Raw genomic sequence first — 15,324 nt, forward strand, 5'->3', positions numbered from 1 at the left:
TTACTGTTCATTTCCACAGCAACCAAGAGCTTGGTGATTTTGACAAAGCGTGTAAGAACTGTGGAGGGCTGAAGGGGAAAAAGAATGAAGGGAGAGTGTAAATCTTCACTCGCTTTCATGATTCTTGGAAAAGGGCAACTTGCTCCGAGGCCCGATTTTTGCAGCAGTCTTATTTCAGGATGACTAGATCATCATCTCTTTTGGTTTGGGGAGAATACTGGACATTCTTTTTGATTTGGGGAACATTAAAGTCACCTCAAGCTTATGTGGAGTCATTATGAACTTCACTACAGCCGTGCGACATGGCAAAGCTGTAGTGCTTGAAGATGAAGTCCCAAGATGGGTGGGATCTTGCTGCTTCCTGTTTGAGACTGCAGATATCGCTATGTGTTTCCTCACAGTGAAATGACTACAGGATTCTAAGTCTTGAGTCAATCGCAGGGTGATTGCTATGTGTGATTGTGTGGAAACTTCCTTTGGTTTGTCACAAGTGCACTAACTGCAGGTTCTATCCCCCTCAGAATTTTGATGACCAACAGCTAATTGTGCTTAAATCACTTGGAAAATAAGAAAGAATATTAAATCCTTGGGAACAGGGAGAATTAAACAAAAGAAACATTGAATAGACTTACGAAGTGAACAGACCTTTGAGTATTACCTTTAGATGTCATCATATTCTAATCAATGGAATTATGAGCTATGCTCTATCTCAACACATAATTATGGTCTCTTAGATACTAGAAATAAGTAAAAGTTTTAAGAAAATTAAGTTCCCTGGGTTGAAATGTAACAACAGAGTTATTAGTTGCATATATTTCTTAATGAGATATCAAAATATAATGTTCTATTCTAAAATATGTTATTTTGGAATATTATCTCATCATTATTTTTCATTTGGTATAAATATCTGTGTATGTAAAGTAATAAAGAATAAGAGTAGACATCTTTTGAATATAAAGTTTTGGTTTTGAGAGTTTACCTCTTTTTTCAGTTGCTTTACCTAACTCAGCCTAATGACCCACAGATGTAATTTTACTTTCGAAAAATTGCTAAATTAAGCTTCAGAAAAAGGCTGAACTGCCTATCAGAACTGAAGTAAATTTACATTATTTTGGAATATATCAGGATTTTGTAAAATGCCTATGCAAAAGTAACTAATTCAAAACAACTTTTGTTTGCAGGCCTCTGTCAGGGTGTATTCTAGAGAAATAACGCCAAGTTAGATTTGATCCATATACTCTCACTGACTAGTTTCTTTGAATGTTAAACAAAGTTAAAAAAGGTATGCTATTTGCTAAAGGGTAATTATCCAAAATACAAGTAAAATGATCATTATAAAGATTCTAGATTTTCTTACCAATTTGGCTTAATTATAGTTTAAAAAGATTCCTTTTAATTCCAAAGAGATGTCCAAAATTTAGGGCATAATTGGTAACTGATCATATAAATAGCAAGAGGCAAAGCCTTTTAGGGGGATTTTCTGAGCACACACCTCTCTGATTAACTCTGGGCACCTCCTCTGTATGCCATTCTGGATATAGTTGACAGCATCTGTAGTTTTATTGGGAGCAACATCAATGATATGATATCAGTTTCATGTTTCGTGTCTTGGTCTATAGCCTCAGGCTCTCTGAATAACATGGAGAGGAATGGCTGCTATTTGTTTTCAATCACATAAGACATTTATAAAATATTTGCCAAGAAAGTATGTCTTCTCTTTTTGGCAGGCCCTGGAAGACAACATGTCTCTTGATGAGATTACGAAGCTCACCTCCATTGACAAGTGGTTTTTGTATAAGATGCGTGACATTTTAAACATGGAAAAGACACTGAAAGGGCTCAACAGGTAAGGCAGCCTGGCTCTGCAATTTTCTAGATCCCTTTCGTGCAATTTTCAAATAGTCTTCTTCTTACCATTAAGGATTTGGCCAAAAACTATGCTTCAATGAGGTAAATAGTGCCAAGGTTATAAAACGGTAGCCATAGCCAGAAGAAATGTGGGGTTTTTAGATGTTTACTTACTTATTAAAAGGTATCTATTAATATTTGAACTATCTTCTACCCCAACTCTTGCCATCAAATACAGTGATGTTTTTATTAGGTCTTTGAATTTATGAAAATCAGTGTATATTTATGAATTCATGTGCTATTTAATTACCAAACATTACCTAGATTTAAATTTGAATAATCAATAGAGTAAAATTCATGTTTTCTATACATTTTCTGAGTTTTAAAGACTGTTTTCTCTTAATTTCAAGCTTCACATTCTGTATGTTGATGGGCATATATATATTCCTTTTGCATTCTACTGATATTTTTAACATTGAGACTTCTAGTTCAGCATACAAATGAGCTACATTCAAGTTTCTGTTAACAGTCTTTACCTCTCACTAATTTACATTTTTATCTCCTTAATGGCCAATTATTTAAAAAATTTTTATTTTATGTTCAGAATATTCTGATAATGTCAGCGCTTTAAAATCTACTGTTTAATTTTTTTGTGGAAAGACCGTTTGTTGGGGCACCTCAGGATTATAAAGTCATGGATAGGTTTTAAAAATGTATTTTTGATAAGAGGAGCATTTATTATCAATTTAAGAAATAATATATAATCCTCTTTAGTTTCTCCCTTTTAAGAGAGCTCTGAAATACACTACTATTGGAAAGAACCCTCACACACAAATGTAGGCATATTTTTAAAGAAGAAAAAAATTTTGATGGTGTAAATTGTTCTCAAATGATTTGAGAAAATGTAGAAAAATTAATCGCTAAAAAATGTAGTCGAAGACAGTGGAAGATCTCAAAGCCTTGATTTCTCAACTGTTTAGCAACTTCAATGTATACTTGGATTGCTGTGTTTACCTCAACAAGACTCATATAAACCAGGCACTGAAAACACTTGCTCTTCTTTTTGAGCAAAATGAGGTTCTTTTCATCTACCTATTCAACAATTGCCCACAACAAATGCTTGGTTTTGAAAACTGGCAATTTTGATCTTCCTCGTAAGTCATCCTTTCTAGTGACCACATAAAATGAACAGTAGGTAGCAAATAAGTTAAGAATCGAGCCTACACATTCATCTTAGAATTTTGCTGACTTGAGATGGTTTGTGACCCAGCAGAACTTCCATGTTGAATTATATATAGTCTGTTCCACTGTTTTCAGTTTTAGAAAACTGATTTCAAATGTCTATGAAACTGCTCCAATTAAACCACATGAGGGTGCTAGAAACATACAGTATGCCAATTGTAGCAGTGGAAGAGACCTGGGGTGAAAAACAGCAGATGTTATTGTGATTTAAATTTCCACTTGATAAACATTCTGATTTTTGGACAAATTCGATGTTTTAATTGAATAGTTTTTCTAACAACCAGAAAGCAGATTGAAATTCTAGCTAAGCAGAAATAACTGTATATTGATAGTGATAAAGGTCCTTGGAGGATTAGAATGAGTTACTGTTACAGGTCATTTATAATATCTTTCTGACTCCTACATCCTGTTGCATTTATTTGCTAATAATTTGACATTTTCAATCTTCATTTTCTTGCATAAGTATATTTGTACATAGAAATATTTTCTATTGTTCATAATTATCTACATTAAACATTTTATATACTTTTAATAAATTATTCTAAAAATTATACTTACAATTATACTTATCTCTTGTTTCAAGAGCTCAACAGATGGTTCGTGGTGTTAGTAAACATAAACCCTGAATTCATTATTATCTGAGTGATATTTTACTGTTTAATTCATTTCTTTTTGGATTGTCCTAGATGCACACATATTGATTTGACGATTGTTATTTAGAGATGTTAAGTAAATAAATAAAAATGGATGACCACTGAAGCTACCATTCATTGGCACATAGGGGTCTGAAGTTAAAAGAATATTGCAGCAAATGGAGTGTGTAGGACTTGACCTTTCTTGCCCTATTTTGATTATCTTCACCCTTAGCATCTTCTGCTTTTATCAATTATGACATTTTCCATTTTTCTCGGTCTCTAAATATCCAGCAAGACTCAGTCATCAAGGCATATATATATATAGCTCCAACAGTAATGATATCTTTCCATTAACAGTTGGCATTATATGGCAAAATTTTGTATTGCCTGTTTAGAGAAAGGTTAAGAAGATCACTTGTTCTTTTTCATTTGCATTTGTTTATGGTTTACTTTGTTTCAAGACCTCAACTGCTTCAGTGTTGGAAAGTTGGCTCTAGGATAGGCCTAGGAGCTAATTATTTATTTTATGTAATTTGAGAGGACCCCAAAATTCTCTTGGCTCAACATATCTTTGGTGCCGATGTGCCCATGTCGCTTTCCACTTTTCTTATAAGTTCCTGGGAATAAAGGTAATGGGGATCTCAACTGGGAGAAAAGGAGAAATTTAAAGAGAGGATAAAGTATGGAATGCTAGACTGGGTTAAGTTTCACCTGGTTCCTTTTTGTTCACTGGAGGGAGCATAGGCTATGGAGCCAGTCAGATAGATTGCTGTGCAGTCTTACCCACCATGGAATCATGGGCACATTACCTCACTCATTCTCTAGTCTCATATTCTCCCTGTTAATATCTATTTATAGTTCGTGAAGCCTAAATGATATAAGTGTAAAGGACACTTGGCTCATGATGAGTGCCCAAGAAAGTTTTCCCTCTTTCTCATTGAAAATGAAACTGCTACTTGTTATAATGAAGAGTCTTTTGTGTTTTTACATATATGCATTTAAATACTCATTTTCAGAGTCACAATTTGCATTTGCTTATATATTTTGCAGTGCATCATTTCATAATTTTCTTTATGATGAATTGTCACTTATTTTAATACTACAAAGCAATGATAGCTATTGATGCGAATGCTATTATCGAAAGATCAATAGCACTCCATTAGGCTAATAAACAAAAATCCCTACTTTATAGTTGTTAATCATGCTAAAATTCTTTTAATATTCAATAAACACATTCACTAGCAGAGGATGAGTATATCACTCAAATTGATTGTCAGTCTATTACTTCCATTTACATAGTCACCTCAAATGAAGTTCAGAACTTGGCTCCCAAATTGAATATTCCCATGTATTTAATCTACATGTGAATATCCACAGACTGGAGTGTGGAAAACAAAACAATGATTGTAGCAAGGTCAGCATTAAGAAAATAACTGACGAGTTTTCCATGTCTAAGTAAAAGCGGAAATTACAGTAAGAAGTCCCTTTCCTTGAAGGGTGGAGAAAAACATGTATCATGCCGAGGATGATGATTAAAATCCCAGCCTTCTTCAGGGTGATGTGATAAATTAGATGAGTGTTAGAATAATCCACACCACATCCCGACTCTGAGCTGAGCGCTTGCACCCATAAGAACTCAGTTTGCCATCATAGCAATGGCAACTATCCCGAGACTTCCAGAGCAATAAATATTCTTACTAACTTAGGTGATAACTGCTATTCAGACAGTTTCAGCAAAAAATTTCTCTTTCCCACTTGAATACACTGACTTTCTCTTTTTCCTCTTAAATTGTTTATTGCTGCCCAAGGGCATGCTAGGAGAGTTGACTGTTCTAGGCAGTTCCCCAAATTTATAAGCTGGAGTAGTGACATTAATCGACCTAGAGTGATAATATATTTTACGGTGGATTTCTTTAGGTTTCGGAAAGTTTCCTTTTACTCAGTGTGATGTGAGTTGTATCATGTAGGATTCCAGTGCTTGTTGTGTATATGCATGGGAATTTAGATGTTTAATCTATTAACTTCACCTTACCAGATCACTTTGTAAAGAATTTAAGAAAAGTTAAGTCTGTCAGAATTTTCAGTGGTGCTACATTTGCATAAGCCTTATTCATTCCCCACTGAGCTAGCCAAACTTTAGTATGCCTATTTTCCCCATACTTACTTACCCTACCAACACTGACTCTTTCACGCATAAATGCTCCTCCCATATAGCATTTTCATCATTACTCACTAGAGGAAAAATATGCTTATTTTCATCTCTTACAAACTACAAAAATCTCAACTATAGTCCTTTCTTCCTTTAGTACATTGACAGATTCAACTTTGGTCATGCAAATAAATCTGGCCTGGAGGCCAGAATTGCAAGTGCTGCAAATCGAATAACTAAATAAAGTAACAAAATGATGTATTTAGAACTCTGTTTACACAGAGACTTGAATTTTGATTCAATCAAATGATTCTGAATGCCATCCAAGCATAAAATAATAATTGCCAAATTTATTGACTACATATGAAACATTGTTCATATTATTTCATTTAATGTTTACTACAACCTAAGGAAGGTAGTAATCACTCTGGTTTTATAGTTAATAAACTGAAGCACTGAGATATTTAGCAACTTTCTTGATATCACATGCTAATATAAAACAGAATTGAGATCAAACCTGAGCAGGACTCCAGAGCCAAGGATATTTTATATTTACCTTGTGTGATACATGTATGTGTATGTACACACATATATATGTATATACATATACATGACTGTATATACATTTTTGTATATGTGGATGCACACATATATGTTTTGGTATGTGGAAAGACAAATTACATATAACATTTGGAGGAAATAAGACTACATATAATAGACACTTTCAGTATAGTTACAGTAGTCAAAAAAGGAATGATATTCTTATCAACATAGAACCAACACATATAAAGAGTCAACTATAATAGTAATTAGTAGACAAGCCAAGATACAAGAACCTCTCAGCTGAACCCCTTTTGCTATATGGAAGGAAGAAATTCAACTATAATAAAGCTTGTTTGTGAGCAGAACCTATTTCAGGACATTACACCCCAAACATTTTTCTTTATATCAAATGGGATTAGCAATTTTAGATTAAAAGGCAATCATGATACTTAAAAAAAAAAAAACAGACAAGAAAAAAATATGAGACTGCCAGTTGCAGCTCTGAACATCTGCTCATCTTCTGCCTGTGACTCTTTTTAATTTTTTATTTCTTTATTTTGATTTCCTGGTTTATTTAGCTATTTTCGACTGATAATTGCTTCTTCTCTTGCATTTTATTAAATTTGGGCAATTTTTCTGGAATGGCCCATGTTGCTCTTTTTTTTTTTTTTTTGGCACAACACTACTATTTATGTTAACAACATTGTGGGTAACTATTTTTTTAAAAATCTGTTATCATCCATCATAGATGTTCAAAAGCAGGGGAGGTGATTGTGATATAGGTCATTTTATATAAGTATCAGAAACTAAGATTTTGAATCTGTTTCTCTATTAATTTTTGATATAAACTTAATTTACTACAGATTATTGCATAATTTATCCAAAAAATTGCTTTCTTCCATATTCTGTAGGTTTCGTGTTTCTTAATATTTTAATCCTGATAATATTAATATTCTCTTCCCCCTTCACTGCCACTTACTGCTACATTCAATGTAGTAAAAAAAAAAAAAGAAAAAGTAAGTGCACTTTTGAAGGGCCTAATATTCATACGACTATCACTGTGTTCAGTGTGATAAACTGCATCCATTGATGAGTGCTGAAAAATCATAGGTGTGCTTATGGCTTAGGAAAACAATCTAGGGCAAGCCTGGTGAGATATACTTGGGCATTCAAGTGCTAAATTGAGCTCAGTAAAGTTGGCCATTTCTCTACAGCCACAAACTTCTGGCAGATGTAATAATGCAGGTGTCACCTTAGCTAGAACACTCCCTTTGAATGTCCTCTCCTACACATATTAGTTCTATTGACTTTTTATTTAACTTGTTCATGAAGCATGACAAAACCAGACAAGAATGTTTTGTGATTATATTTGATTGAAGATTCCGGGGAGAAAATGTCACCTAAAAGTTGTTAAACTTAGATATAAGACAGAAGGGCCAGTTCTTCACTTTCTAATGATAATTTATACTTCCTGGTAGGAAAAAAATAAATAATAAACAACTTTAGCTTTAAAATGTATTAAATATAGAAGTAATATAGGGAAAATATATTTCCTATATATAACATACAATCAACTTTTAATTTTTACAATACTTTGTTATGACATATGTTATTGTTTTCCCCACTCCAGTCTGTGGACATTCTAAAATATACTAAAATGTGGATATTTATTATTTTGAATGTAGAATGGGAATGGAGACGGTTGGACACTTTAGTGAAACCCATTGATTTGATTTGCAGAAAATGGGTTATGTCCTTTGACTTCACTATCAACTCACACTATTATTGTAAATCTCAGTTTCACCCTAGTAAAAAAGAAAAGTACTCTTATTTTACTAGGCAGCTGTGCAGCTAGATGAATATATATTATGTGTAATTATCCTAAAGGAAAACAATTTTATCAGTTACTACATGTTATCATTCTATGGTTTTTGTCTTCATATCCTAAACCATTTATCTAATGAAGCTTGCTTCAAGAACACTAAAAATTGGGGCTTACATAAAAAAGTCATTTTCTCTCTATGAAAGAGGAGTATTACTGTGAGAATTTCCATGCCTCTGTGAACTAATGCCAAAAATACATTTTATTTTAAATTTGTTTTTGTGCTGCATTTGATAAGATAGGATATTGTAAGTGATGTCCTAGATTTGATAAGCCTCGATTAACTTTATTGAATCAGCTATAATACAATTTTTTATCAAATGTTTGATGTTCTGAGTATCCTCATTAAATTCATTATTTAAATAGTGTTTTCATAGTTTTGACAAATAATTGTGCATTTTGAATGTATGAGAGAGTACTTGATTCTGCTATGGGCAAGATGAATGTTTTACTTAAAATGTTTCAGAGTGATATTCAGATCATTCATAAAATGAATCTTATATATTTTCTTAGTATTGATTCTTATATGCTCAACTGTTCCAAAAATTTTAAGTTGATTTTAAATAATATATAGCCATAACTTATAATAGTCAAGAATTAATAGATTATTTCTATGTCAGTATCTCTGATCTCAGCATGATGGGTTATTTATTTGATGGCATTTCTCTTTGTTAGGAGCTGCTATTAGACAAAATGTTATTTGTTCATGTATTCAGTCATTAATATTTATTGGGTAACTTTTATGTTCTAGACATGGTACTAGATCCAATGCCATTTGTTAATGATAATTGGTAATCATTAACCTGCCTTCAACGAGTTTGTAATCTATTTTTGAGGATTAAATATATATACATAGCTATATATAAGACAGGATGCTGTTAATGGACACAAGGCTGTGAAAACTTAACGGAGGTTAAAAACAAGCTTTAAGACCTTTGCATATGTTACCTCATATAAATCTCAATTTAAGAGTTCCTAGAAGTTATACAACCCTGTCTCATATTTCATAGATGAAACAATAGCTCATAATGTTTAAGTAAACTTTTCAAGATTTCAGAGGTAGTGCGTGTTCGAGTCAGGATTTGTGTTTAGGACTTTCAGAATAAAAGGACAGTGTTTTTTCCTTCATTATATTTCAATGTCATGAGAGCGAAAGGAAGAGTGAATTTCAAACAAAATAAATAAAATAGGAAGACACTTTCAACAATATTGCATGGTTTAGGTAGAGCGGAATGGGAGAGAATTGGGCAAGTCCTCCAAATTTGATGATGTGGAGGTAGGAGTCGTAGCTAGACTCTAAGGACCAAATGTGCAATGAGAAAGAGGAGGTAGATAAATGGACGAATTCTACTTAGGAAGTGACAAATTGTGTTTGCTCTTCTTTTGTTATACTTCTGCTATGTTTCATAAAAATGAAAGTCTTTCTATAAAGAAATGAAGTCTGTGAACAGAAATTAAGGTGGATATTATCTACCTATTTGCTCAATGTGTGTAGTTGAGCCACACAATTTCATTCATTGTTCTATAATTGTTACATATATGCTGGTAATATCCTCCAATTAAATTGTAAATCCCATTAGGACAAATTCTAAATACCATAATTACTTAATATACTTTTATTATAAGCTTTTCTTAAGAGCTTCTGCTGATTTGTGTGTATGCAGAATAGAATTCACCATTCTAAAGTACAGTATCGGTTCTGAAACAGATATGACTGGTTTCCAATTCTTTATTTACCATATCTTTTTTTGGAACTTTGCCTTGCATAGAGTAAACAAGAATATTTGTATGATACTCTGCCCATTAAATAAATGAACTATTCTTGGTAGAAAGTGAAAATCAGAATTCCTTTGTCATGACAAAAAAGGTAAATTGAGGTAGAGGAAAATGCATTAAAATTCCTGGCTGCTCAAAGGGACTCACAAAATTATTAATTGAAAAATGTATAGTCCAAGATATAAACTTACTCTGTCATGGAAGACATTGTAAATGAGCATCTCTAGGTTTTCATTTTTGAATGACTATATATCTACTAATTAGCCTGGAAGGCTCTGAATAAACTGTTTTCTAATAGAAGGGGATTTATCTAATTATTTTATATTGCCAAATTGGGATTATATATACCATAAGAATTATGATAGTTATATAGAAATAAAAATCTCTATTGCCTTTTGAGAACAAGCCAAAATATGTGGTTTTGATAAAAAATATTATTCAGGTTTTCAAATTGGAAAGTTTTAGAAAAGTTTTTCTGAGAAATATTCATAAATATTTACAATCGTAGTGAAGTTCTGATTTAATTAACCAGCCAGAAAGTTAAGGCCAAAAATATATACTTATAGTATTTATAATACAGAGATCTATATTTCTCTGGTGACCTTAAAGTACGTTTCTGTTATAATACAGGTAGAAAATAATCACTATTTTATTTTTGTGGGTGGTGAAACTGAGACACACTGAGATGTGTGTCATACTTCATGTCACATCAGTCAGAGGAAAGCAAGAAATCTAGCCCAGGGCTTCTGCCTTTGGTTCTAGTCATGAACCCTTTTCAAAAGCTTCTTTTTAGAGATATGACTTTTAAATCAGACAGCTGGAGATCAGTTCCTCCTTAGCTGTCAAGTTGTGAGCTGTCTGTTTTCCTGCCTGAATTGTTGACCCCACTTGGAGCAGAAACACTGTAAGAAATGTGCCCTTCTCTAGAACTCTTGTGGGAAAAACACGGGGGCCTAGCTGGGTGCAAGCCCCAGTGAGTGACCTTTAAAAGACATAAACAAAATTTTCAAGGATACAGGGAGCTAGGATAATGATTTTCTTTTAAAAATTTGCTATGTTTATATTAAAGACTACATATACATATGCATCCATACATATATGTATATTTTTTTCTTTAAATACAATGCAAATGCTTTAAATGTTAATGTGAACCATAAGAATTATGATAGTTATATAGAAATAAAAATCTCTATTGCCTTTTGAGAACAAGCCAAAATATGTGGTTTTGATAAAAAATATTATTCAGGTTTTCAAATTGGAAAGTTTTAGAAAAGTTTTTCTGAGAAATATTCATAAATATTTACAATCGTAGTGAAGTTCTGATTTAATTAACCAGCCAGAAAGTTAAGGCCAAAAATATATACTTATAGTATTTATAATACAGAGATCTATATTTCTCTGGTGACCTTAAAGTACGTTTCTGTTATAATACAGGTAGAAAATAATCACTATTTTATTTTTGTGGGTGGTGAAACTGAGACACACTGAGATGTGTGTCATACTTCATGTCACATCAGTCAGAGGAAAGCAAGAAATCTAGCCCAGGGCTTCTGCCTTTGGTTCTAGTCATGAACCCTTTTCAAAAGCTTCTTTTTAGAGATATGACTTTTAAATCAGACAGCTGGAGATCAGTTCCTCCTTAGCTGTCAAGTTGTGAGCTGTCTGTTTTCCTGCCTGAATTGTTGACCCCACTTGGAGCAGAAACACTGTAAGAAATGTGCCCTTCTCTAGAACTCTTGTGGGAAAAACACGGGGGCCTAGCTGGGTGCAAGCCCCAGTGAGTGACCTTTAAAAGACATAAACAAAATTTTCAAGGATACAGGGAGCTAGGATAATGATTTTCTTTTAAAAATTTGCTATGTTTATATTAAAGACTACATATACATATGCATCCATACATATATGTATATTTTTTTCTTTAAATACAATGCAAATGCTTTAAATGTTAATGTGAGTATGAGTAAAAAACTTCTGGCATGTACAATGGAAATTAAATTTAAGCAAAATAGGTTCTCTGAGCTATAATTACAGAAGCTAATCACTATATCCCAGAATTTCTTCAATTGTTCATTCATACCTGAGATGCCTTTATGGGGTCACAGAGCCTTCACATCTGCCCTTGAAGATGAAGTACGTGAAGTCTATCCTAAAAAGCTTAAAGTGGTGGCCATGCCTCCCCACAGCAGAGTAGATGCCTGGAGCATATTTTCATCAGAAGATCATTTGTGATTTGCAGGGAGTTCAAAGTGAGGTGTCCCTCATGCTCTCAAGATATGGAGACAGGAATGCTATAGAAGAGAGGGAAGAGACTGAGAAGAGCTGAGGCGTTGGGGCCAAGTTTAGGTGACTTGGCAATTTCGTTTTGCTTAACTTCTCCTTCTTCTGCTGCTTCTCCTCTTGCTCGTCTTTCTCCTCTCCCGTGCCTGCTCTTCCCCTTCTTCCTTGTCTTCTGGCATTTGCATTTATGAAGCACTTATTACCTGCTTGGCATCGTGCTAAATAAACACTTTACACTTTCATCATTTCATCTGATCGATGTTTTTTTTCTCAGCATAGTTGGAGACTGACTCTAGATTTGCCTATTTAAGGTTGAAACAGGCAGCTAGGCACTATTTGTCTATGTAAATATAATAATAATACAATGGCCATCACATCAGTGTCATCATGTCTGTGTTGATATTGTACATACTGCCTCATACTCTACCCTAACCTACCCTACCCTACCCTACCATCTACTCTTTAGCTGATGACTAATTTAATTGACCATATTTTGCTCTAGGCGTCTTGAAGAGTGAACAACTCAATTTATTCATGAATGTATAGTCATCAGTATAAAGTATATAAAGTATGTGAGAATTTTTGCTGTCATGGTTGTTAATGTGCATTCATGTCTTCTGGAAAACTCTCAGTGATAAAGATTTTTGATTTCTCTATAAATAGTAATCCTCAAATTAAGGTAGATTGCGTGTGACATGTTACAAGATTTTAAGTCTAGAACTTTTCTGTATCCTCTTAGAAATGGCTTCTCATTTCCCCCCTTTCTAGAAAAGGCATACAGTTTCTCATTCAAGAACTAGAACTATTTGGTCAAAAATTATTCCTATATATATTACATGTAATAAGAAAAAAAAATCTATGCAGCAGTTAGTGGATAGGCTTCAGTTACGTAATTTATTTTAATAAGAAGTAATGGTTTCTAGAATTCTAAGAAAGATATATATTGAAAGTTATACATTTGTTGCTTGGGACAATATATGTAATAGTTGGAAAACTACTCTGTGGAAACATGACCTACTTTAAACAAAGATGATGGAGGGAGTTTACAATATAGGACAAACAAACTTATTTGTGAAATAACAGATTTTAAAACATCAAAGAATGCTCATTCAATTTGAGTTTTTTACAAGGCCTCGTATGATTTTTTTTTATATCTGTTGGATTTAAATTCTGTACATATAACAAATCTATATTTATGAGAAAACTCAGGATTTGCTTAGTGACTAGATCTTTTTACTTTTGGGGAAAGATTACATTAGATGGACTTAAAATTATAAATGAATTTATTAATCAGAAATAACAAAAGCAATATTTCATAGTATAAATGTTCCCTTTTGTTTAATCATGTGAAAGCTATTTGATTTGTAGAAGCATGCTTTTTTAAATGTAACAAAACACTTTTTTATACACTAATAGACATGACTTACTACTATAATTAGGTGGTTCCCATTAGTTTTTCATTGTTACCAAATCAAGGGCAGAGAAAGAGAGTCACAGCATTTTTGATTAAGAATCACTGAAAAACAAAATGTGATTCATTAAAGCTCAAAAATTATAGTTAACTTAACCTATATGAGGTTATTTCCCCCAGTATTATTAGTTAGTATTCATAGAATATAATTATCATATTATAATCAATAATATATAGATGGCCTTATCAGGTTGAAAGTAATATTACACTGTTTCTCAATTATTGGGATCACTAAAGATTGGTAAAAAATGAACATAGGATTCAAAAATTAAAAATTGCCTACTTAAAAATATCTATATGATTTTAAATGTGCTGTCCTTTGAAAATCAACATTTGTGTTATTATAGCATTATTGTGATAGTGCTAAGTGGACCCAAATCTTAATAGGAAATTTTCTTGATGGCATACCGTCAAATGAGCATTGGATCTAGATATTGTTTGTCTTAAATATTTTGTCCTATTCTTGAGAGATAAAGTTCAAGGTTTTCTTTAATTCCTCCAAAAGCATCATTGCTTTACAGAACCAAGGCATGGCGCTCTCAGAAATTAAGAGAAAAGAACAGTATTTACTTAATTGCCTGGGTTTTATCGTTTGCTTCTCTAAACGCTACTGCTGCTTTTGAAAAATACCTTTTGCATTTCTCGCAAGGAAAGAGGTAACAACCTGTCTCCTTGAAAGAAAAGATGAGAAGACAAATAACATATCCACTGATTGCACTATTGTGATGGTGGCATGGTCTTGAACCTGTGAAATGCCAAAAATAATCAGTGAAGCCATGTGAAACACATGGGAGAGGCTGGTAAGGGGTCTCGTGGCAGAGAATATATATCTTACTCTCTTCTCTTTTCTTATGAAAGCAGGCGTCATTACTGAGCATCAGGCCTAATATTTTTCTCAGCTTCTGCCTTTTGGGGATTTTTTAAAAAGAAGATAATAATAAAATTGCAAGCCCATCCCATAATTGTAGGCCAAGTGGAGTGCTCATTTTCACATTAGAGCTTGTGCAATCTGGAGGGAAATTTGTTTAGTATTACTTGTGAGTTGGTAGATCAGATAAAAGCCAGTCAAGTGGAAGAGAGGACTGTGTGAAGTACGCCGGCTCCCCTGGTAATTGCAATGCTGCAGGCGTTCCTCCAGTCGGTTAATAGATTTCCCCAGCTCCTCTATGCCAGGTGAAAATTTCCTCATTAAGGGGAATTTATTCCATTTCCTTTTATCATTTATTATTGAAGACTAAGTGTGAGTAGTGGAAGTTTCAGAGACGACAGTGTAGAATTTTAAACAACAACAAAATCTACATTGGAAGTCGAAGAGAGAGAGGAGAAAGACTTATCTTGTTTATAAAACCAGAGAACACACGAGAGATTTCCCCCCCGTAGAAGCTGAGCCATGCTGTCTAACCGTTAGAAGATTATGGCAGAGTGTGTAAAAAGTCTGATTGTCTGCTTTCGAGATGTTTTTTCCCCTCTAAATTTCAGATTGTCATTTTGTGCTGCTAAG

The 15,324-nt window shown here is 33.3% G+C and overlaps 1 protein-coding gene across 1 annotated transcript in view; it reads left to right on the forward strand.

Annotated features, from left to right (window-relative positions):
* CPS1 (carbamoyl-phosphate synthase 1) overlaps window positions 1–15,324 on the forward strand; it is a 116,704-nt gene that overhangs the window by 56,471 nt on the left and 44,909 nt on the right. Inside the window, exon 21 of the mRNA XM_006908487.1 lies at window positions 1,728–1,846. Within this exon, the coding sequence (XP_006908549.1) occupies window positions 1,728–1,846 (119 nt within the window). The remainder of the gene's footprint in view (window positions 1–1,727; window positions 1,847–15,324) is intronic.

This window comes from Pteropus alecto, unplaced genomic scaffold (assembly GCF_000325575.1).
Source record: "Pteropus alecto unplaced genomic scaffold, ASM32557v1 scaffold182, whole genome shotgun sequence".
Taxonomy (NCBI): domain Eukaryota; kingdom Metazoa; phylum Chordata; class Mammalia; order Chiroptera; family Pteropodidae; genus Pteropus; species Pteropus alecto.